The sequence below is a fragment of the Notolabrus celidotus genome, chromosome 13, assembly GCF_009762535.1.
Source record: "Notolabrus celidotus isolate fNotCel1 chromosome 13, fNotCel1.pri, whole genome shotgun sequence".
In the NCBI taxonomy this organism is placed as follows: Eukaryota; Metazoa; Chordata; class Actinopteri; order Labriformes; family Labridae; genus Notolabrus; species Notolabrus celidotus.
This window is the reverse complement of record NC_048284.1, coordinates 17073333-17097396: the sequence shown is the minus strand read 5'-3', so window position 1 is coordinate 17097396 and position 24064 is coordinate 17073333. Positions and strand designations below refer to the sequence as shown.

General features: G+C 41.2%; 2 protein-coding genes across 2 annotated transcripts in view; one reads left to right on the top strand and one right to left on the bottom strand.

Annotated features, from left to right (window-relative positions):
- Positions 1–6281: 6281 nt before the first annotated feature.
- Positions 6282–9818, bottom strand: mrpl19 (mitochondrial ribosomal protein L19). The gene is made up of 6 exons (XM_034699072.1): positions 9683–9818; positions 9358–9478; positions 8406–8524; positions 7446–7580; positions 7050–7231; positions 6282–6807 (listed from the first exon to the last, which is right to left on the bottom strand). The coding sequence occupies exons 1-6, from the start codon at positions 9759–9761 to the stop codon at positions 6586–6588; spliced, it is 858 nt and encodes a 285-aa protein (XP_034554963.1). The 5' UTR covers positions 9762–9818; the 3' UTR covers positions 6282–6585.
- A 2623-nt stretch (positions 9819–12441) lies between these two features.
- Positions 12442–24064, top strand: part of LOC117823825 (protein eva-1 homolog C) — a 114574-nt gene continuing 102951 nt past the window's right edge. Inside the window, exon 1 of the mRNA XM_034699067.1 lies at positions 12442–12849. Coding sequence (XP_034554958.1) covers positions 12741–12849 — 109 coding nt within the window. The 5' untranslated portion in view covers positions 12442–12740. The remainder of the gene's footprint in view (positions 12850–24064) is intronic.

Here is a 24064-nt window from a genome sequence, read left to right as displayed (position 1 = left end):
GCAATTACACAGACGTTCCTGTCAGTATAATGAAATAAACTGCTGGAACACGTCATTTTTTCTTATTAAGTAATATGTTTTAGAACAGTTTAAGGATGTTTTGGATTTTTATAAACCCACCCCCTCCCCCAAAATGCCCACCCTGCCACTGGTAGACAAGTGTCCTCTGGGAATTTCAACCAGTTTATTGACATCTTAATCAAAATCTGAGTGACGTTATAAGTGTTGCAGAATTACAACCAGGGTTGTTCTTACCCATCAGACTTTATAGGAATTGCAAAGTTGCGTGTTGGCCTTTTGACCCTAGGCCTTGCAGTGTAGAGTTAACCTGACTTCCCCCCTGACTGCTTTGGCTTCCTCCTACAGTAAGAAGACGAGCATTAAAGGTGTACTGTGACTCTGAACTTTCCATTAACGTGGATATCATCCAATCTCTGCTGGCAACACTTGACAAAATATACACTTCAGATTGTCAGACAGTCTGAAGCTGTGTGGTTTGGCTGTGAATCAAAGGATTATCAACTCCATTATATCAACTCTCTTTTTGTGTATCAATAGTAATTTGGGCAAAATTGCCTCTCAGCTGCAGTTTGATACGAGAGCAGAAATAAGTGGAGGCAGAGGGATGAAGCTAGCAGGGCCCGCTCCTGTGAATGTGTGTTCTGCCTGTATACTTGGCATCAGATCAAGGTGAATCTGGTATGAGCTAAGGAAAGTGTGTGTGAGAGTGAGTGAGTGTGTGTGTGTGTGTGTGTGTGTGTGTGTGTGTGTGTGTGTGTGTGTGTGTGTGTGTGCATTTTCAGCCCTCATTAGCAAACTCCAGCCCTGCATTTGCAGTATGAACACACCACTCCTCCCCTCTTTCCCTCACTTACAGCCTCTCAGCTAAATGAGGTTAATAAACTGAGCGTTTACTACCATCAGCGACACCATCCCTCCTCTCCTGCTTTTCCTCCTTCATCTCCCCTTCTCTCTCTACCTCCTCCACCTCCCGTCTCCCTCCTTAAGCCTCGCCTCTTTCTTTCATCTCAGCTGAAATGCTTTCTTCCTCTTTTCCTCACCTCTTTTTTATTGTCATTGTTGTGCAGCGAAAGCTCTGGGATTTCCTCCCTCTATTTCCCAGAACAGAGCTGCAATTACAGCTCAGGAGAGAAGAAGGCCAGCTGTGCAGGAGGCATTTAGAAGAGAAATACAGATAAGGTCGCCCCCTAGAGGTGAGAAAAATTACGCAAGTACGCATTCCACAATTTCCCTTCCTCACATCAAAGCAGAAGCAAACTTTTAAGACCACATGGCTGGGGTATTTTTAAGAACAAGGCAGGGTCATCATGACCAAACAGGAATAACAACCCTTCATAAGGAATAATGTGCTGTGTTATGACCAGGCTCACAAGAGTGTTAAAACACAACTGAATACACACTCTGAGACAAACAGCAGCCATGGCAGGAACAAGCAGTGATTCCAAGGAAATGTGAAGAATGCATCAAACAGCCTTGGGTGCTCTAATCTTGGACGGCATGTGGACGGTGACATCCTAAAAGAAGAAAATACAAAAAATATTAGAGGAGTGAACACAAAGTTAAAGGATAAATTCAGACAGCTGCGAGCTGAAGACGGACAGGAATGCTGTCAGAGATATTGTGTGGCGCTGCGTCAATACATAATAAGTTTGTGTGTGAATGTCTGTTATTATTGGCAACAGACTCTGCTTTTATCTTAATGACAATATCCTGCAGGCATTGAATCAATGAGGTGTTTGTTACCAGAAAGTATTGAAGGTGGATAACTGATGCTTCTAATCTTACCTGAGTTTTAGCTTCTGTATGTATAACAGATCTGACTGGATTACCCTCAAAGGTGAGATTTTTTTTTCACCTCAGGTGGTCTGAGGAACAGACCACCTGAAGTCTGATCAACATGAGAGAGGGTCCCATGAAGTGAAGAGTTAATTATCAAAAGCATCAGTAGCAGTAGGTTAATTCATAACGGAACAGGAAACAGCCACATGCTCATATAGGTAGGCTAATTTTCTGCAGACCAGCTAAATGAACATTAAATCACTTTGAGGGACAGTAGGGGTCAGGAGTCTTTGCTCACCTATATTTTGGGGGTCACGGGCTGAAAAGTTTGGGAACCATTGTTCTAAAGGATAGGAAGAGAGAGTGGGAAATATGCAGCAAAGGGCCATGGAGTGGATTTGAACCCGCACTGATTGCCTTAAAGCCAGCAGCCTCTGTGCATTGGACAGGGTTTAACCACTGAGTAAAACTGGTGTCTCCATTCTCGTATTTTTAATGTTTTTTTTTTTTTTACACACAATGAAAGATATAGAACAGGCATGTCCAAAGTACGGCCCGGGGGCCAATCACAGCCCAAGGTCCATTTATTTATGGCCCCAAGCTTCCATCTTAAATTGTGTTAATTATAGCACAGAAATTAATCACATTCTGAATCATCTGTACATTTGCAGTTTCTTTCAAGCGCACAAGCAAAACTAAAGTCAATCCAGAAACGTCTCAAAATGCTACAAGTGGACTACTTGTATAAAAGCCAAAACACTGGGAATTCTGCAAGACGGCAATAAAGAAGAAACACAAGAACTTAAACTTAAAGTTGACAGGTTTTCCAATTAATGTTTTTAATGTTAAATGTTCTTTATGAACACTAAAAGTTCAGAAGACACAAAAGAGGACACAAGACATGATCAAAATTATGAAATCGTAAAGGAAGGCAAAATTTGGTGCACAAAAATTGTTTAGAATGCATGGAAAATATTATGTTATAAAATGTTGTCTGCTGGTCAGAAAAGTCTTAAAAACAACATGAAAAAGAAGTGTGATGAAATCCAGATCGTGATCCTGCCAGAGGAAAATAATGAGACACTATTTTTCCCACATTGCCCGACCGTAAAGGAAAACATTTTCCTTCAGAAGAAGATAAAGCTTGCTAATGTTTACGTGGCTTGTGGAGAACTGAGGACTACCTAGTTACTTTCTTATTGAGAAAAAAAAAAGTTATTAAATAGATATTTCATATATAACTTTTATGATTCCTAAGTCTCAGTAGGAGCCACTGGCCCTGAGGTATTCTGACAACATCAAATGTGGCCCTCTTTGAAAAAAGTTTGGACACCACTGATATAGAATGTAGCAATAAGCAAGACTGCACTGCAAACTGGTAGTTCATTTGATTTATTAGCATTAAGAGGAATGTTGAATGTTATTAGGAGTTTGGAACTTACCAGAGAAAAGATAGAATCAGGCTCACGATGTAGGGTGTTGGCTCCTCTAGTCTCTTAAGATACCAAACCTTAAGTTTTCCTGTACGCATACCCATCAACGTGCAAAAGTGTGTGACATTGTTAATCTGATTGTGGTGTGAACGTTGGCAGCCTTGCATTTCTTATTACGAATGAGTGTGTTGATGGGATGATTGTGACATGCGTTGTTTTGAGAGGTCCGACGACTAGAAAGGCATTATGCAAGTGCACCCAATGTAGAAGTTGTCTGCTCAATGCAAAACATCAACTTTATTTTGAAAGGGTACTAAACAAAACACAATACAACAACAGAGTCAGTCCTGAGTTAAACAAGTTGCTAAATTAAAGGGCCGCTCTAACAAAATGTCAAGTCAGAGTTTATGTGCAAGTCACAGACAGTACACAGCCTGTGAAAACACTTGTATAACTTTGACTGTGGTGGAGTGACATCACTTGTGTATCTCTTTTAAGGTTTGTGACTAAAACAGTCGAACCAAAATGTGGATGCAGAAATTGATAAACACTCCTGAGGCTGAGGTTAAACTGTTTTTAGAGCTTGACCCGTGTTTCTTTTTTTCCTCAACTTTGTAGAAGTGTGATGCCGAATTCCCTGACTGCTCTCCTTAGTGACCTCAGTTCTGTCTTGTACACTCACCTTTGCTCATGAACAAGCGTAATTTTAGTAGACGCTGTTATCGGTTCATTTTTAGGACACTTGGCCCTGACTGGAAATGAACCCTTGATTCCTGTGGCGCTGCCAGATCCTCTTCACACACAGGACCGCATTATTAAAACTACTGTGATATCTGCCTGTTTGGCTTCAGGCATCAGCTGCTTGCGATGTAATGTTTCCTAGCAGCTGTCGCACTGTCGGGTCGCCTGTGCGAGTGTGTAACAAAGAGAGAGTGATGGCAGCAGGAGCCTCCGTCAGGCCCACGGGACAGTCGGAGAGGAGCAGACGGTCGTGTTGTTTCACTGCAAACATATGGTGAAACTCAAGTGTGTAATTTACCTAGGACCACGGGTGGCCTCAGCTAACACACACACACACGTGTTCACGCACACACGTACACACCCGGTGACAGGGTGTAATTTACCTGGGGCCTATGGGTGGCCCAGTATCCCGTTGCACTTGTCACACACTCACACACATTCACAGACAGCTCCAATACAGTTCACACTTGAAGACAGAGAGAGTGAAACTAATTTCCCCAGACAGGAGAGTAAGAAATCACACACTGACAGAGATGTTACACATCAAGTAAAAGCAGCGTTTAGTGGAAGACAAAAAAAAAAAAAAAAAACTCAACCTGTGGGAGTTGCTGCACACTCTGTATCACATCCTCTCCAATTCGTCAACCTGGCAACTTTTCAAAGCAGGCGCTCTCCTCCCTCAGAGAGAGAGAGAGAGATGAAGGTCATGGGAGGAAGACAGATTAGAGGAGTGTGTGTCCCTCCCTACATTCCTGCTCTGACCTTCATAGTAGTGTGGCACTGTAGCTATCATCAGCCCACCATGCTTTACAGTCATCTGTTATTGAGGGGTGGGATTATGGGGTCCTCTAACCTGTACGCCCCACCCTCAATTCCACCGATTCCCAACCATGAACAGAGGGGATCGTGTTTCGCAGCAGGATTGACAGAAAAGGCTGTCCCAGACATTTACAGTTGGCACTGTTTGAGGTGTGCGTCTGTCTGTGAAGGCTGATATGATAGCATGTCTGCAAGTCACAATGTGTGTGTGTGGATGTGTGTCTGAGAACTAGTGTTTGATCTCTGTTCCCAGCCAAGGGGGCTTTAACTTCACTCCAGGTGCAGAGAAGTCAACCTGAGGGCATGGGAGGCACATACAGTTGAGATCACAATCCTGACACACACACATTTGCACACACATATACACACAGTCAAAGTGAGGCAGGAAGTCTTCTTGAAGCAGTAACTCAGACTGGGTAACTTTTGTGGTTTAAACGGGTTTACCAGTCGAGCGGTGTCGCAGAGGAATGCTTCTTAAGACTCGGCAATCATGTGCTGTGAGGATAAACATTTCTGATACCGCCTACACATGTGAACATCAATCAGTTCTCAAAAACAGAGAAATACGGAGAGTGAGAAATGAAGAGGTGAAAGGGGCCAGCCAGTGCAGTGGGTAGTGTAATGACAATGTGCAGGAAGAGATAGCTGGGATTTAAAACCAAACAAAAAGCTGAGACATCGCTCAACAGGTGCAGAAATGTGGCTTAAAAGAATCAAAGAATTAACCCCACTCAATAACCTCATAATGTGCAATGTTCTGTGTGACGTTAAAGCGCCTTTCTTCCACCCCATTACCTTAAAACGTACCAGGAATAATCTCCCTCTTTATTCCTCTATCTCGGCACAGGAAATGTGTGTGGTCCGTAATGAGCTCAGTAAACATCTGCTACTCCTGTATTAGAGACCATTTTCTCCGCGTCTCATCCTGTAATATGGAGAAATTAGAGTGCAGGGACTCATTCACGGTGTTTATACACACACACACACATTCACAGGGAGCAGACATAACATAAGGAGTCCAAGTGTTTTTATACTACCCGACTGACGCTCTAACATGCCATCTTAACACCACAATTTTCCATCCGCAACAGTAAAACACTACCGGGTGTCCTTTGGTGTATGATCCCTGGATACTGAGTTGTTTTCAAAGTGCAGGGTGCTGCTGAGGCCTATTTCTAGGAGCAGAATGATTTAGTTCAATGGAAAGCTTAAATAGGCTAAACCAAGAAGATCCTCAAATTTACAACAAATGCATTTATAAACACTTTTGTTAGTTTTTAGAAAGCATAACTGAGTAAACGTCTTTGTTCTGTTGAAGTGAGGTAATAGTCTGTTTATTTAGCACTGCAGGAGTTTATCTAAAAACACCAGCTTGCTTCTAAAGCGTAAAATAGAGGAATAGTGCCACCTAGTGTCCAGTTGCTAGTACTTCAAATAGATTACAAGTATGATAACCTCAAAAATAAAGCCCAATATTCGAAAGCTTGATCAGTTTAAACTTTTATTATAGAAACCTCTTATTGACAGATACAACAGTGACATTTCAAACTCATACTGCACAGCACAGCAGACCGGAGAGACAAACAGAGGCTGCTTGATTCTTCAGAAAACACCTGTTTCCACACTGGAGGATCTTCTTTTAACTCACTGGTGTTGCATCTGCAAAACTCAAAACTGATGATAATCCAGCCGAGTGTTCCACTTCCATATAAAGCTCATATTCCTGTCTTCCCGCTCCTGAATGAAGTCTGTTGATGGTGATACTGAGAACACACTTCCGATAGAATCTTCCTCACTTGCTCATCTCCTGCTGCACCTCCTTGTGGATCTGCTCCTCCAGTTTAGATGTGTCGTACTCCTTCAGCATGTCGTACTCGTTCCAAGGCTCCGCCCACTTCTGAGCGTGTTCCATCTGCTCGGGGGTCAGAGCCAAGTCAAAGCGGATTCCCTTGATGTCGAACTTGGGTCGTTCCCAGCGTTTGGACCATGGCTTGGGCCGCATCCTTACTTTCATCTAGTCAAAAGACAAGAATGCTAGCTTCAGTTTGCGATATTAATTTACTATTCCTCAAACCTTTTATACTTTATTTTCTGGTGTTTCATTTTAAAGCGGTGTAGCCAGGGCACACACGAGCACAGTTTGAGATCTTACTCCAGCTTACAGACATTAAACCACTATTTTCAGCATAAATAATTCATAGTAACTACAAGAGAAGTTAAAATGACTCAACTGTTGTTGTTTTTTTTGTCTCTTACCTGGTTCAAGGGCACCTCTCCAGTGGGAGAGATGGGCAGAGGCTTCATTTCGGGGTCCACAGTGCTGTACTCGGACAGAGCGTCTCTCAGATACATCAGGTTATCGTCAAGCCTCTTCTCCAGCTTCAGCACCTCGATCGTCTGAATGCGAGGGCTGTACAGCTCGTAGCATATCTCCACACCTGAGCCACACACATGAAGAAATACAAGGTTGATTGATACCCTTACTGCTCTAGCTGAAGGCCAATGGGTCACTTCTCTTGTGAGGAAGTCTATAAGCATTGAACAGTTGCAGTTTGAGCTTTAGGAGGGTTTTTTACAGAGAGGCATGCAGTAGGATATGATGATGTTTAGGTTGAGAACTTCAGTAAGGCAGTTCTAATAGATAAAACTCACCTTGGTTGTCAATGATATTTCTCAGTATAAATGTGGCTCCCAGCCCCTTTCCGCCCCTCTGGATACAGATGCCAACAAATCGGTTACTCTTCCCACTGGCGTTCGAGTCAGCCATGGTCACAGCCAGGATGCTCCCTAAAAACAAGCAAAATAATCCACTTGTAATAACAATCAGATTCTAGCAAACACATAATGAACAACAGAGGTATTTTCCTATGATGTAAATTAAATATTTAAGAGTATGCCTTGAGTGACAAAGTGGGATTTGTGGACGCTTTGCAGATCTGAGATTCATGAAACAAGCTCTAAAACGTAACCACAAAAATTGGAGATGCCTGGAATCATTATTGATGGGATTGTTTTGGGATAATGAACTGCTACTGATGTGAAAAGTTGGATTAGGTGTTGGTGATGCATCATGCCAGGCAACAATAGGGCACAAAGAAAGAAGAGGGAGAAACCCAGCCTTCATTTCCTGCTACTTAAAATGTCTGCAAAGCTTTCATATCTGCAAAGCTGAGTTACTTGTGATAGGAATCTGAACTTAATAAAGTCTGATCGGTCTAAAAATCTCTGGCACAGACAGCAATGAGCCTGCCACCCTTTAGACAATATGAGATGTGAGAAATCTGAAAATGGCTTAGCATCCGGATGTCAGGATGCAGTATCTAACCAGATGAGGTCACAGAGACACACAAAGCTAAAATCTTAACATGTATGGTAAGAAAAACAGGAGAGTGGTGCATGGGTGCAAGGATTAGGGAAACTCTGGCCCCTAAGATGGAACCACAGAGTTATTTCTGTTGCTGTGATTTAACTTCTCAGTTGGAGGCAAATGTGCTTAAAGGCAACTCTGCAAAATCTAGAGTAGAGAGCTCCTGATGTTTTTAGAAATTGTCCCAAATGCATATGTTTTGGTAAACCCCCCTTCACAATAGAAACTCAAAGTTGCATTCTTACCAACATAGAATTCAGGAATGTCGATCACTTTCCTTCTGCGAATCATGTCTTTCCTCTCTATGGCAAACTTGATGGGATTTATTCTCTGTCTGTGAGGGATGAACTCAGGGCTCAGGAACCTGGAAGGTAGAGACAATGCTTTAGCACCATATTCTAAATACAATACAGTCGCAATACAAAGTATGTATCTGTAGGGAGGGTTGCCAACTGTCCCGTATTAGCCGGGACATCCCGTATATTGGGCTGAATAAGTTTGTTTCATACGGGACCTCAATTGTCCCGTATATTGACTATTAACTCTTGTAAATACAGCAGACTGCACTCTACAGATCCTAGATCAGATAAAACAACAGTGGCAGGTCATGTGCCAATAACACCACCTGTCATCCAATCACAGGCCCCCTCACACACATCAGTTCAAGTCCTGCAAAAACAGTGTGGATGATTTTCTCTCCGATGGCCATTAAATGGTCAGACTCGAGAAACAGATGCAGCACAGAGCTGATCAAAAATGAACTTTAAATATCTGTAAACTGTGACCTGTCATTTAAGGACTTCTCTCTGGCTGTGCACAAGGACAAAAGACTGCTTGAGTCAGTCAAGAGCAGCAAAAAGTATCCATGGAAAAAGTACATTTGTTGAGTCATACTCCTCTTTTGCATTTCATTTTTCTTTTGCCTGTTTTTTTTTATGTAAAGAGCCAAATTGTGGTTTCTTTGAGGTTTATTCATATGAGGGTTATGAATGACACAGTAAGGATTAAAGGGAATAAACACACTTTCTGCATTTCCAGTTGAATAAGAATATGAATATATGCTGAATTCACAAATCAATCTCACACCACCATGGCACCGTGCACCTGTCCCTTATTTAGTAATGAGAAAGTTGGCAACCATATCTGTAGGTGTCAGAGTGAGGTTTTAGTTTCAGGTTTTCAAGAGAAACATCATACTTCCGCAGGGATGCAGCAGTCTGTGTTTTATCTATGATGACAGGTTTAGATGGAGGGGTGAATCTAGGAGGCTCGCTGTTTGTCCCCGCAGCGAGACGGCACAGAGACGTGGACAGGGACCCTGGAAGCAAAAAGAAAACACACTATCAACCTTTAGTTATACATACAGCTGTATTAAACCATGTTTTGATCTATCAGGTTGAAAATGTCAAGCTAACAGTCCTTTAGCTACGTTAGCCGATCATACGGAAACAACAGAGTTTACATCCATGGCAAATAATTATTAAGTAAAGTGGTTAACATGCAGTTAGTACACTTTACTTACGTTCATTTCGTAGTTGAAGGTTTCGTAATAACCTTAGAGTGAACATAAATTTGTCCACTCTCTTCGCGCAGGCTGCCATATCTGACCTTCTGTTCACATGCGAACGAGTACGGAAGCCGTGTAGGACAAATATGATTGAAACGCGATTCGTTCGCAGCCCCTGGATTTGGGATACAGCTTGCATTGCATCCCAGTGTCCACTAGATGGCGCAGCTGTTTTGTTAATTAACAAGCGAATAGGAACCAGGCTGGTATCTGCCCATAGACTGTATAAAATATCTGCCACATGATCTGCCATCGTTCAAAGCATTGTATGGTGGCCCTGAAGGACAAAACAGATTTACAAAAAAATTACATTTAAGTAAAACAAATTTACAAAATAAAAACACTTTATCCAAGGCCAAAACAAATTCAAATTTAAGAAAACAAATTTACAAAATAAAAAAACACTTTTTACAAGCGGTGAGACATTTTTACAAACGGCGGAACACTTTTACCATTTCTGAAATAAATTCACATTTATTTTTAACGGTAAGGGAATGTACCAAACACTGGAAGTGATCCGGGAGTGATCGAGTGATGGGTCATTTAGTTTGTTCAGATGGAGAGAAACCAAACGGAGTGACGTTTGGTACTGGTACTCTGTTTGGTACCGGATCACTTACGGTGTTTGGTACATTCCCTTTCCGTTAAAAATGAATTCAAATGTGTTTCAGGAATGGTAGAAGTGTTCCGTCGTTTGTAAAATTGTGTGACCGCTTGTAAAAGTGCTTTTTTGATTTTGTAAATTCCATCCCATCCATCCATTATCTTTACCGCTTATCCCGTTAGGGGTCACGGGGGGCTGGAGCCTATCCCAGCTGGCTTCGGGCGGAAGGCCGGATACATCCTGGACAGGTCGCCAACCTATCACAGGGCAAACACAGAGAGACAGACAACCATTCACACCCACACCCTACGGGCAATTTAGAGTGATCAAACAACCTGGTAAGCATGTTTTGGGATTTTGTAAATTTGTTTACTTAAATGTAAATTTGTTTTGGCCTTGGTAAAAGTGTTTTGCTGATGTAATTTTGTTTTATAAAATGTAAAAATGTTTTCCAACATGTGAATTTGTCTCCAACTTTGTAAAAATGTTTCATCTTTTGTAAATTTGTTTTGTCCTTCAGGGCCACCATAGCATTGGACTCCAGTCGTGTTTATCGCATTCAAATTTTCTTCAGCAAAGTTGATAACAAATCTGTATGAACATTGGTTGACAGTGACGGGACTACAATGTACACAAACAAATGTCAAACTAAATTAACAATATAAACATTTACTACAGGAACCAATCTATTAAAAAAATACAAAATAGTATCACTACATTCAATCAAAAGTATTAAATATCAGCCTCAAATAAAACAAATAAAGTGAGTGTTAATGTAGCTCAATGTGGCTCAATGTCTCTGTTCGCTAAACTGTGTGCAGGACTTTTATTGACAGTAAAGGTGCACAGTGACTTGTAGCCATGTGATGATGATGATGATGATGATGATGATGATGATGATGACAAAAGACACTAGATTATGCCACTATTGATGAGGGTCACCTTGCATTAATTTTGGATCAGAGTAGCCATACCACACTTTTTACATTTTTGATGCCAATAGAGTTTTTTACTTTTCAATTTGTGAATACGACAGTTCAGTCTATCAATAGATCAGACTTTATTTGTAAAGTGCTTTTCATACAATGATATTGTTAGACAAAGTGGCGTAGACAAATAATAAATAGAAAATACATTTAAAAAATATATATGTAGAAGACCCCCATCTTAAAATGATAAGATCTAATTAATAACTAAATAAAAATGAAATAATAATCCATAGTAAATTCAAATAAATAAATAAATAATAAAAAATAACTGAACAAATAATGTGTGTGTCTGTTATAATTTAAATAGGACAGTATATACTTTTGAATTTGATTACAATTTGAACTAAATAATAAATAAATAATTAAATAATTAAATAAATAAATGAATAAATAAAGAGGGAATAAGACTCAGTTAAAAGCTAGATTAAAAAGGTTGGTCTTTAAAACTGTTTATGCTCTGGGCAGCCCTCAGATCTTCAGGTAGGCTGTCTAGTTGTGCGTTGCAGCAATACCCTAGTAGAATCAATCAATCAATCAAGCTTTATTTATATAGCTCATTTCATACAAATCAAATGCAACCCAAAGTGCTTTACAGCGATTGAAAAACAAGAAAGAAGCAGAAATAAAACAATGACAAGACATATTAAGGGAAAATAATAATAATGATAATAATAAAAATAGTACTAATAAAATAAAAATAAAAATCTAAAATAAGGTGGGACAGTAAAACGAAAGAACTCACGTAATAATTTAACATATTATGTTAAATATTAGGCTACTAGAGCAGGGCAGGCTACTGTACACAATTTGTAGACAACACACTATCAAGAAACTAAAGACAAAGATTAAGACTTTTTTATTTGCCACTGCCTTCCTATCTTAGCTTATTTGAACTCACTTTAAATGCAAATTTTCAATTTACTTTTAATGTATTTCCAAATATTCTTTTCTTTTCTGTTTTATTTTATGTGTCATTTTAATGTTTTAATGTAAAGCACATTGAGCCGCCCTTGTGTATGAAATGCGCTTTACAAATAAAGTAGCCTTGCCTTGCCTAAAGCGTGCAGTGAACAGGCTACTTTATTCTAAAAGAAAGTTTGCCCTTCCATTTGCCTGGTAAGGAACTCAGGGTCTTTGAGACCATGCAGGGGGAGCGTCGGTTCTCCAGGTGGGCTGCCTCCACAGCACAACACGCAGTTAGCAGCAGGGCTCTCAGAGAGCAGCGGTGCACTCACTGCTCCAGCTCACAGAAACCTCGACCCTGGTCTCTCACAGCGGTGTGCTGGTTTGTGGTGGGAGGAAGATGAGAGAAGAAGACTAGAAACATGGGAGTTCACATCTCCTAGAAGAACCCAATGTTGCCACATCTGCTGGACTTTCTAATGCTACAGAGAAACCCCCAAACTTTGAGGCTTCAAGGATGTTCTTCTCAGATGGGACTCTCTCAGCCGTCACTTATGCGTTCCTGTTGGGAATAACGTGTCTGACCGGGCTCTGCGACCGTACCAAGGGGTCTTCAGACTTCTCAGGTTGGCATTATCACCATCTTTGTTGCTTAAAAGTTGCTTTGAAGCCATTAAAACTTAAATGAAACAACATATTCTGGGGGTAGCAGCACTTGTTTTATTGTACTGGTGTATTAACGTAAAACAGGACGCTTAAACTTTACGCATGATGTGATGAAACCTACTCGGGGAAAGTCATCACGTGTGATTTTAAACTGCACAACAGCAGTCTGAAAACTACTACAGAAGGTGCTTTTTGGAGTGTTTTGCATCACACTACTTCTCTGAAGACGACCCGTGTCTGTGGCGTGCTCCAGCATGCACATAAATGTTTGCTCCATAAACCGAGTGGAAGAAGACAGCTTAAAGACGCGGAAAACACCCATATTGTTCTTATCTGTTGGCCAATACTGACACAGTTTGCACAGATTGACCCACATGTGCATCTTCAAACAACATGCTTCTACTTTGCTAAAGCTACTTGCACTACATGATAGGGATTATCAACTGAGAGACATATCCCATTGATGCAATAGAGATTAATGGGATAATGTGGTTAATGTGTCACTAGATGGGAACTATTGTCTAGACCTACTGCTGTCTCTTGTTATGGATTTCCCCCTTTGGAAGAGAAGCATGCTGTCTTTATGTTTTTCATATCATGTGCTCACACATATCTAGGACCTGTCATTTACCACAGGTTTATGTGCAATCCAGTGTGACTGATTCTGAAAGCTTTTATACCTGTCAAGTTAAGGCAGCACATTAAACTAATGAGTTATTCTGTAACTGTATTATGGGCTATTGAGCTCTGCTGAGCCCAAAGGCGAGCCTGCAGGTTTTGTTTACAGCGTCATAAAACAGGAAGAGAGCTTTGTGTCGGTGTTAATTGGCCTCTAATGGGTCTAATGGTTGGAAACGAGCAGGCTAACTCTGTGGGGTAAAGGTGCTAAAGAGCAGATGTATGCTGCATGCTCCTGTGTGTGCAATGTGTCCATGTTTCTGCTTATTGGGCTGCTAAGGATCATGGTGTAGTGAAAGCTGCTAACAAGGTTGCATGTGTTACAGCCAAGCATGTGTCAGTGGTTTTGACATTTAACTGAGTAGATCTAATGGTGGTTGATTAAGTAAATAGGGGAATCTGTATTGGGCTGTTGCTAGATGTGCACTGCTGGGGGCAGGTTAACCAAAGTTCTAGCTGCTTAGACATCATTTTTCAAATGCTAATGTTACAGAGAGGATTGAATTAGTTAAAGTCTCAGTTTATAGGGAGATTTGTCCTGAAAGTTTACCACTGGACTTTTAACTTTTTGCTTCTAAGCTAGTAGGAAGCATAACACGTTTTCAGATTCAGGCTAATGCTTAGACCGTACAGGTACAAGTTTGCAAGAAAAGAATAAGAGAAAAGTAGTCATTATAACTATTGTTAACAGTGTTTGGATGTGACATTGAATATTTGTTAGTTTGACTGGTTCAGAGCCCTTCATCCAAACCATAGACTGTATAAAATATGGACGTAGTATCAGTGACGTCACCCATCTGTTTTTGAAGTGCTGTTTTGAGGCCAATCGTCGGTGGCAGCCATATTGCTGCTGTCGAGCGATTGTGACGTAAAGAGGCGGGCTTTGAGCCTCCTAGCCAACAGCTACAGTGTTCTAGCCTGTCAGTCAAGTCAGCTGTGCCTCTTATTGGAAGACTCGTAATCTCAATATCTTCGAAATTGCCGCGTTAGAAAAAAATCCCTCCCCCTACAGTGTTTGCCGATGGAGAAATGAGCTATCCAGACTACACTTGTCTTTTGTACCAGGCTGTAAACATGTTTATTTCTGCTGTAAAGATCGGCTTCTTTGAATTGGTATGTATGAGGCTCATATTTTTAGACCGGAGGTTGCCGCTTGATCCAAACCCAGAAATAGGCTGAAGCGAAGCCCAACAAAACAAGCTAGGCTAAGGCTAGCAGTAGCTCAGCTAGCAACCACTCTTGCTTGTCAGAGATAATTGACTTTTTGATGTGAAACGACTTGTATTTTTGATTTTCTGATTAACCTATTTCAAATAAAATATGACATAAGCCTCAGAAAATGTTTTATGTCTTACACTGGTTGCTGTTTATTTTGACAGCCAGCTTTGCTATTTCTGCTAACACCACATAGTTGTTTTAGCTAACATTCTATGATAGTTTACCTAGTTACTTCCTGTTGTGTGCTCTAAAACAGTGGCAAGCATGATATTATAGCTGTGATGAAGACAGATTTATCTTTATCTGATAAATGCATGTGGTGTTAGACTTTTAGCCCATAGATGCCTGATGCCACTTTTTATACAGTGTCAGAGCCAATGCTGATACTAACAATATCAAACCAGCTCTGTTTGGGATTCTTCTTTAATGACTATTATCTGATTATTTTTATCTGGCCCAGACCAGAGGGATGCTGGTGTTGAGTCCTTAAATGCAATTTTTAGTTCAACCTGCCTCTACAGAACTGCTGACCAAGCCTCTCTGTGAATGAAAAGATGAGAAAGGGGACTATCTCAGAATACCTCAGGGACAAAGACCTCCTTCAGTCCTCACATTCTTGACCAGCTGGAGTCTCCCTGGAGACCCAGAGAGAGGAGGGCTTTGATTGACAGGTGGTGCCAGGGTGCAGGGTGACCGGAGTGGTTGGTTTAGATCAAACATCTGTCGGTCAAAGTGGTGGGGTCAGGGATGGTGGAAAATCTGGTGCAGACACCAACTGTTGATGTAGAGAAATGTGAACAGTTGAGAAGGATTCTTTTATTTTATCACATGCTTTTTAATTTCGAGGTTTTGTGTGTCACGCATATGGGTCATGTTGACATCTGGAGTAACATCAGTTTTATATTCATGACCATAAGGCAAACAAACTATGTTGGTTAGTAGGTAATTAAATTCTATCGTCCCCTGTTATCATCCTCTATTATAAAGCTGCCTCAACACCTAATTAGGGGTATGGAGTGTGCTGTGCAACTCTTCAAGCCCCCTGGGCGAAGAGCTAGCTACCTATCAAGCTCCTGCTGTTTGTTTTGCAAGTTCTCAATACTCTGCTGTTGTTGTTGTTATTTTTTAATAGAAGCTAATAGAAAAATGATTGTGTCTTCTCCTGTATTGACTCAGGTTACCACATGAGCATTTAATGTGTTACTTAAATGTTCTGTAGCAGACAGCTAGTAAAAACCATCAACATCAATGTATGCCATACAGTCTGGCTTTTCTGGGGGAATAAGGACAACACTGCTTAGCTATCCTTAAAAAGTTGATTCATTTAGTGAATAAGTGCAGATCTATGAATGAAGGAAAAGTATAGCAGTCAATAGTGTTTTTGGTACAACCTGGCATTTTGTCTCTAAACAGACACAGTTGTTCCTCTGCAAACTCTGTGACTCTGCTGAAGGGTTACAGTGAAGCAACTTTTCTTCTCCTTCTCTTTTATGAAACCCTGCAGGCAAAACCCTATTTAACCTCAGTCAATGGGATGTGAGGCTGTTGAGGGGCCAAGGGGTCAACTGAGGTCAACCTATAGTGACTGTGAGTGTGTGGTTAGGGGGAGTCATCATCCATCTTGTTCTGTGTTCCCCTTTGTTATCCGCATCACACATGTTGACCACAGTGGGGTAAGGTTGAATGAAAGTCAACACAGGAGCAGATTTTGGGTCATGAATTGCAATCAAGTTCAGAAGAGGATGAAGATGTTTATGTATGAGCACTTCAATTAAATTAGTTCTTAAAGTCATTTCCTGATTTCTTTCGTTAATTATTTTTAGGAGAAGACTTTTTCTGTCTAAACACATTTGATTTCTGTGAAGTGCTGTTTAAACAAATTACAGTCAGTTTAAAACATTCAAGAGGCAGCACGGCTAATTAGTTCCCAGAGAGAAATGAATAATTGTGATCAGTTAAACGTTGATTAAAATAATTATGATGATTACTTCGACTATAATTATGCTGTTCTGATTCACACACACCACAGTATTTTTCACTTTTTCTCTGTTCTAGCAAAGGCGCTGCAGTTTAATAAACCATGCACTTACAAACCATGTGCAGATTTTGTAAGTTAGATTCTACAATTAACCTGACAGTCCAGGAAAATGTATCTTAGTCAGTTTAAAAGGTGGAGATATACTTTCTCAATTAACTTGTATATTGTGTGGCTGTCCACCTTTAATTAAAATGTGTTGCACTGATGTTCAACAGCAACCATTTACAATAAGCTCTTAATTCTTCTGCTTCACTGAATGGTTTCTAACTAACTGAGGCTAATAGTTGTCAAAAATATCTTTCATTTAATGGAAATATTAGATTCAAGACAGTCTAGCAACCAGACAAATCTGAGAATGCATTTCTTTTTTTTGTTGCTGTAGCTGGGGTCTTGCCCCCATTCGTCCAGACAAATATACATCCAACCACCTTCAGTTCAGGCCAATCAGAACTGTTTATCTACAAGGGGGCAGGTTTACACACTATTGAACCAATTTTGTAAAACTTTGCTGTAGCTACTGATGAGGAAATACGCTCTCAGGTTACATCTAAGTCATCATTCTTTGGAATTATTATGTTGAATTAAAGCCAAATTAATTGGATGTTGGAACTGGTTTCCTTGATTGGCAGCCAACAGCCTCTTTCACAAATGCAATAGTAAATCTTTCTGGACATTTTCAGGAACTCTGCCCCAGAAATTTTCCAATGCTTCCTTTAAACATTAGTCCCTCGCAGCCTGAAGTTTTTCATGTTGGATGAGGGGTTTGGGTCAGCCTTGGGAGGCAGGACATAACATTAAAATCACCTCTTAGAAGCCACAGTGCAATGTTTTTAACATGATGGTGGATGAAGCAACAGAGACTTATGCCATAATGACAAAATATCGATGCTAGGTTTAATTGTGTAGACATCTTTGCTGTTTTTGTCTTGAAACAGATTTTTCTTCATCTCTTTCAGTTGTCTTTACTCATTCTGTTATTTACAAGTTTCCCTTTTGAGTTTGCACCGATTGCATGATGTCATCAATGCTTGCTTGTGATGAATTTCCTAAGTTTTTTCCTGCTGTTTTCTCACATTGGCTCATTCCAACATCAGACCATAAACTGTATAAAATATGGACGTAGTATCCATGACGTCACCCATCTGTTTCTGAAGCGCTGTTTTCAGGCCAATCGTCAGCGGCAGCCATATTGCTGCTGTCGAGCGATTGTGACGTAAAGAGGCAGAGTATGAGCCTCCAAGCCAACAGCTACAGTGTTCCCGCCTGTCAGTCAAGTCAGCTGTGCCTCTCATTGGAAGACTCGTAATCTCAATATCTTCGAAATTGCCGCGTTAGAAAAAATCCCCCCCCCCCCGTACAGTGTGTGCTGATCGAGAAATAGGCTATCCAGACTACACTTGTCTTTAGTTCCAGGCTGTAAACATGTTTATTTCTGCTGTAAGGATTGACCTTTTTGAATTGGTGTGTATGTGGTTTCCGGTACTTCCGGAGCCAGCCTCAAGCGGATCCTTGATGAACTGCAGCTTTTAGCACTTCCGTATTGGACTCATATTTTTAGACCGGAGGTTGCCGCCTGCCTCAGATGGAAGTTTTATGAGAGGGGCTTGCAGGAAAAAAAGTCTGGGCTAAACTGTGCGAATAAAATTTGCAGTTTGCGTTTACACATGCTCACACGTCGCTCTGATTGGTTGTAACATATAAGTGCATTACAAAATGCACTGCCCATGCACCGTTGATGACAGCTCTAGGGAAAAAAAGAACTGACAGTTTTCAGACTACATAATCTGACATTGCCAGGCTTGATCAACTATTGAAATGAGCATGAACTGTAGCCTTGCAATCAACATGTAAAATAAAAAAAAAGTTCAACTCCTGTAATCATGTGACATAGAAATGTTCAGGAGCTGGATCCTTTCAGAGGTGACAGATCAGCTGATTGCTACCTTACGGACTCTGAGCTGCGTGACACCGCAGCCAACACATACACAGACTCAGAAATCCGCCTATGCTATTACCCCATGGGCTTGTCCTGGATTAGGCTACCCCTTACTGCCTACCCCCACTCATACACACACCTCAAACACAGCCCTCTACCTACAACCAAGTGTTACTCCCGGGCCCTCAATTCTTAATCCGATCAGATTCTGGAGTGGCCCTGGGTTAGGGTAGCACATCAAGCCCCTGCTCTCCTCTCTTAGCCCCCTTTCCTTCCCCCACTTTGGCCCTGGGTTAGGGTAGCACATCAAGCCCCTGCTCTCCTCTCTTAGCCCCCTTTCCTTCCCCCACTTTGGCTCCCCTGCTTCCCCCCCCCCCCCCCCCCCCCCCCCCCCACCTCCTTGCTGCCTCTGCTCCTCCCTAGGGCTTGCCTGATCACTGTTTCTGTGTCTGTGTGCGCCAGGTGAGCTCTGTCTAAACAAATCCTGCCTCCCTCTTGTTTTGTCTACTGTGGTGGAGGCAGGCGGCAAGGCAGACAGCGAGGGCCTGACATAAGGCTGCTTTTCTCTCCAGCTGAATAGAGAGGGTGGGGGGGTGCTGCGTTTAGGAGAATGATCACTGTGAACAAGCTCTCAAAGGAGGGAATTGTTGAGGAATTTTTGATTCATGTTGGTGTCAAAAGTCACAGAGTTGCTCTGTGACATGGGGGGATTGAAGTTCTGTGTCACATCTGAACTTATCAATTAGTTAAAGCACCATTCAGATGATTTAGGCTTTGAACTCTCCCCCTATTTCTAGTATCTACTTTGAATTTTTATTGACAGGAGACAAGTTTCAGAAGTATTTGTTTGCTCGAAATCAGCTTATCAAGTCTAAGTCCTTTAAAATCCCTTGTTAAATCCATTTGGGTGTTGCTTTCATAACTTTTATGTAACAGAAGTCATAGATATTCAAATCTACAACACAAATACTAAGGTTGTTAATTCTTAGAGGAACTTAAGAGAGAAGTTTGCTGTGATATGACACATTTCTTAAAAAGCTAAGGATTTCTTGGATTTAAAGCCCCTGTAGGGAGTTTTTAAAGGGTTGCAAAAATGACTGAAATTGATACCGATGCCTCCTTATGATCGACAAAAGCAAACAAGACCACCAGAAACATGAATGACATTTTTTGTAATCTACTTTGAACGCCTGAAACCGTTGCAACAGGGTAGGTATCAGACCAGCCAGTTGACAGGAAAGGGAAAAAAATAGTGCTTATGTTTTTTATGTATAGCAGTTAAAAACTCATTGATATAGTTTGATAATAACAAGACATATCTCAACACAGAAAGGTTTGAGGTGTAGATAACTCCTAGTAGTGTGTTCCTCTGTTGATGTCACTGCAGTGCATGGTGTGTGTGTGTGTGTGTGTGTGTGTGTATGTGTGTAATTTCAGGGGAAGTTTGGCATGGCAAAACATGATCGCAAAGAAAGACATAACCCACCGTGTAGGTCCCTCCCCCTGGATACAATAAGCACATAAACAAACACAAAACATAAAGCAGAGGTTGACATCATGTCGGGGAACAACAATAAGGTGTTGGTGATGACAGAAGGGTGTTTACAACAGGAAACAACTCTCCCCCTGGGATAGTTTTAAGGTCAGCACGATACAATTAAATTACCCAATAACACAATGTAATAAAAACAGAATCCTTTTACGCCTTAGCTTGATTATGAGGGGATTAACAGTGATTTGCTGTCTAGGTATATTATGCAACTTGAACTTATCTTAATGAATCAAATTCTGATCTGCTTTTTTTCTAAAACAACATTGTGCTGGAGGAAACTCCCAGGTAGTAGGACAAAGCATTGAGTACAAAAGTGTTGACAAGATTAATGAGAAAATGTGTTCAAAGGAGATGTAGCCTCAAAGGCAAAGTCTGCACGTCAAGTCCTGGCATATAAGCCATATTAATGTGCATCAGTGAAAATATGTTTTTGTCTCATTGCCAAGATTTGTGTAGGGAGATGACTGATAAATGATTTGGCTGCTGTTTGGGCATTATTACACTAAATTAATGTCTGGTTTGTCAGTTAGGTCTCGGTACCACACAAGGAACAGAAACACATCAAACTGTGAAGGGATCAGTGATCATCTACCAGTGTGTAGGATCTCAATACATAGAACTGATTTGATACACAGATTAAAATCAGTGGCATTAACCACAGTCAAAGCCCCACTGAGTAAAGATGGTCATTGGAGCAAACTTGGACTGGTTTAGTTTTGTATATTTGGGCAGAAGCTGACTGTCAAACTCTGGGGAGTCTTAAAGGGAAAGATTGTGGTCAGTCTGTATACGTTTACATGATGTTAAAAAAAATTAATTTATTGCATTAGTTTGACCGAAACTGGCCTAGGCATTCTGTGCATGCTCCACGGGTTGCATGCTGGAAAAAGCAGCAACCTTTGGTCTCAAACTATGAAACCCATGCGGAAGTGTTATAAACTGCAATTCATCGAGAATCCGCTTAAGGCTGGCTGCAGAAACACCGGAAACCATATAGACACCAATTCAAAAAAGACGATCTTTGCAGCATTAATAAACATGTTTACAGCCTGGTTCAAAAAATGGCTTGGCTCTACGTAGCTTATTTCTCTATCTGCACACACTGTACAGGGGGTGAATTTTTTTCTAATGCGACGGTTCAGAAGATATTAAGATTACGAGTTTTTGCCCAAATAAGGACATGACTGACTTGACTCCCGGTCGGGAACACACAGCTGTTGGCTAAGAGACTCAAACCCCGCCCCTTCGCGTCACACTCTGCCTGGTTGAGTTCCGCATTTCCAATATGGCTGCTGCCGTCAATTGGCTTCCAAACAGCGCTCAGGAACAGATGGGTGACGTCACGGATACTACGTCCATATTTTATACAGTCTATGATGCTTAGCTTTGACCCGGAAGTCAAACAGTTAAAGCGTGTAGAAGGGAGCCAGGTAGTATTTAAAACATCAACTGGAGAAGAAGAAGGGAAGTTAACAAGATGTAGCTATCCTAACATAATACGAAAGGTATAGAGCTGTAATGTTTTTCATGTTTTCACCATTCAGCATGCAACCAGTTTGTCTCTTGCTAACTTGTTCTCAAAGGTTTTGGTAATAGTCAACTGGAAGAAGGTCTTATGTCTCAAGTCTCTGCTGACTATCTAGGACTAAATAACCATATGAAATTTGAATAATTCTTAGTTACAATCAGTGGAAGTGTATGGTTAGGTCACCTAGGCTGTAAGCAAAAATAGTAGGCAGTAAAAAATACAATGAAACTTGTCAAATTGAGTTACCAACTTTATGCCTCGTCACTATAATATAAAACACACCTCTGTTAGCATTATATTATCCTAGAATTATAATAAATAGTTTTATATGAACTTAAAGCTCCTTTGATGAACTTTGGCGATCCCTGTGGACAAAGTGGCACATTGAATAGATTTCCTGATTTTGTCCTAAACATCCTGCTTTCTTTTAGCAGTCACTCTATTCAATGTGCTGTCCATTTTTGCTGTGGAAAATGTCAACAAAAGCTGTTTCTGTCACTTCCTCTGACACCTACTTGGCAGTAGCGGCGACAAGCAGTAAAAATGACTATATAGAATTTGGTGGTATTTTTGTTCTCTTTTGTAGCTCATTATGAGGCATCAAGTTAATTTGAGTCTGTTTCAAAACTAGCGAAACACTCTTCACTGGAGCTTTAATTTCTGGGAGGAAGGTCTGACTCTTGTGTGGACCCAGAAACAACCCAAAATGTCCAGATAAAGGCTTAAATGAGTGTTGGAAGTGGAGTTAAACACAAGTGCGTTTGCTTGTGTCATACTCTGTGTACTGAGTGACACTTAATGCCCACACAGTAACGTGTTTACGTCCCACTTTTGCCATAGCCTGATTCAAATAAACTGAACACCCATAGTTTCCCAGCATCCACAATATAATAATGGAGTGTTATCAGTTGACTGAGGGCTTACATTGGCGGTTGTCCAAAACAGAAATCACTATCATTTCTGTGAGAGTGGATGTCACTTTTTAGACGGTGTCTGTCTGGAACATGATTTTGGGGTGAAACTCCCAAATTAAACCCAGACTGCTCTCAAAATGACCTACTCAGACTGTGGAGGAGTTTTAATCACCGTCTGAATAAGGCTGCATCTCTTAATCAAGACTTATAATCAGCACAAAAACTCCTCAACCCCTCAGCCCTTAATTAGATAACCATTATTTTGCATAGATTCCTGTTTATCCTTAAAACCACCCAAATCGCCCAATCAGAAGTTGAGCTGAATGTTTTTATAGTAATAACTGTTATTGGAAAAAAAGAGGGAGTCTAAGATGTATATGTAGACATTGCTGGTGTGTTTGCACTTGCCCACTCTTGCACAGCGTAGGTGAGAAAAGCTCCAAAGAAAACACAGCAAAACGTGTCATGAAGATTCTTGAGTGACACTGTAGCGTTGTTGCATGCAGCTGCATACAGCCAGCTATCTTTACGCCTCTGTTTAGGCAACAATTCTGTTATTAATCAAGCCCCATTTGTCATATTCTGAGCATAAAGCTGAGGATGAGATAAGCAGGGATCCCTGCAGCTGCAAGTACAGAGAGTTTGCACCAGCCAGCGTAAAGTCGAAACTGAGCCGTAGATAAACAGAAACAAGTGTTGAGAAAGACTCTGGTGGGTGTGTGCACCGACAATTATCTCCTCGTGTCCACCCGACTGTTGAATTATGTGCTCAAGAGACGGGCAACACACTCTCATGCACGTGCGAATCGCTGCGCGCACATACCTTTCCTGCTCATGCTTCTGAGAGAATGTAAACCATGCTTTGATGCCCCCCTGCTCTTCCTCTCTGTCTCTTTTTCTCTGTCTTTCTCAGCGTTTCCTGGGAGCTGATTTATGTGTGCTTTAGGAGTCGACATGTCCGCCTTGATCTGGCTTCCTTTTTTGTTCTTTCTCCATCCTTCAATCCTCTCTGTACCTAATGCCTCCTCCGGTAAAGGAGGAGGGAAAAGAACATAAGTTATTATAGTTTGAATAAACCCCCAGAGGCGAAACGAGGGAAAGAGACAGAGAGAGAAGTAGAGGTAGAGAGGTGGGGCACACAAGGGCCAGTCTGAACAAGGAGGCATTGTGTAGCCCCCCAACTGTGTCGGACTGACAGTCTGCATTACAGCACGCTACAGCAGCCTGCTCCCAAAAGCACTGCTAATCTGTTGCTTACTGGCCCCTCTGGCTTTCTCAGGTAAGGGAGGGGAGGGAACCAGAGAGAGGGGG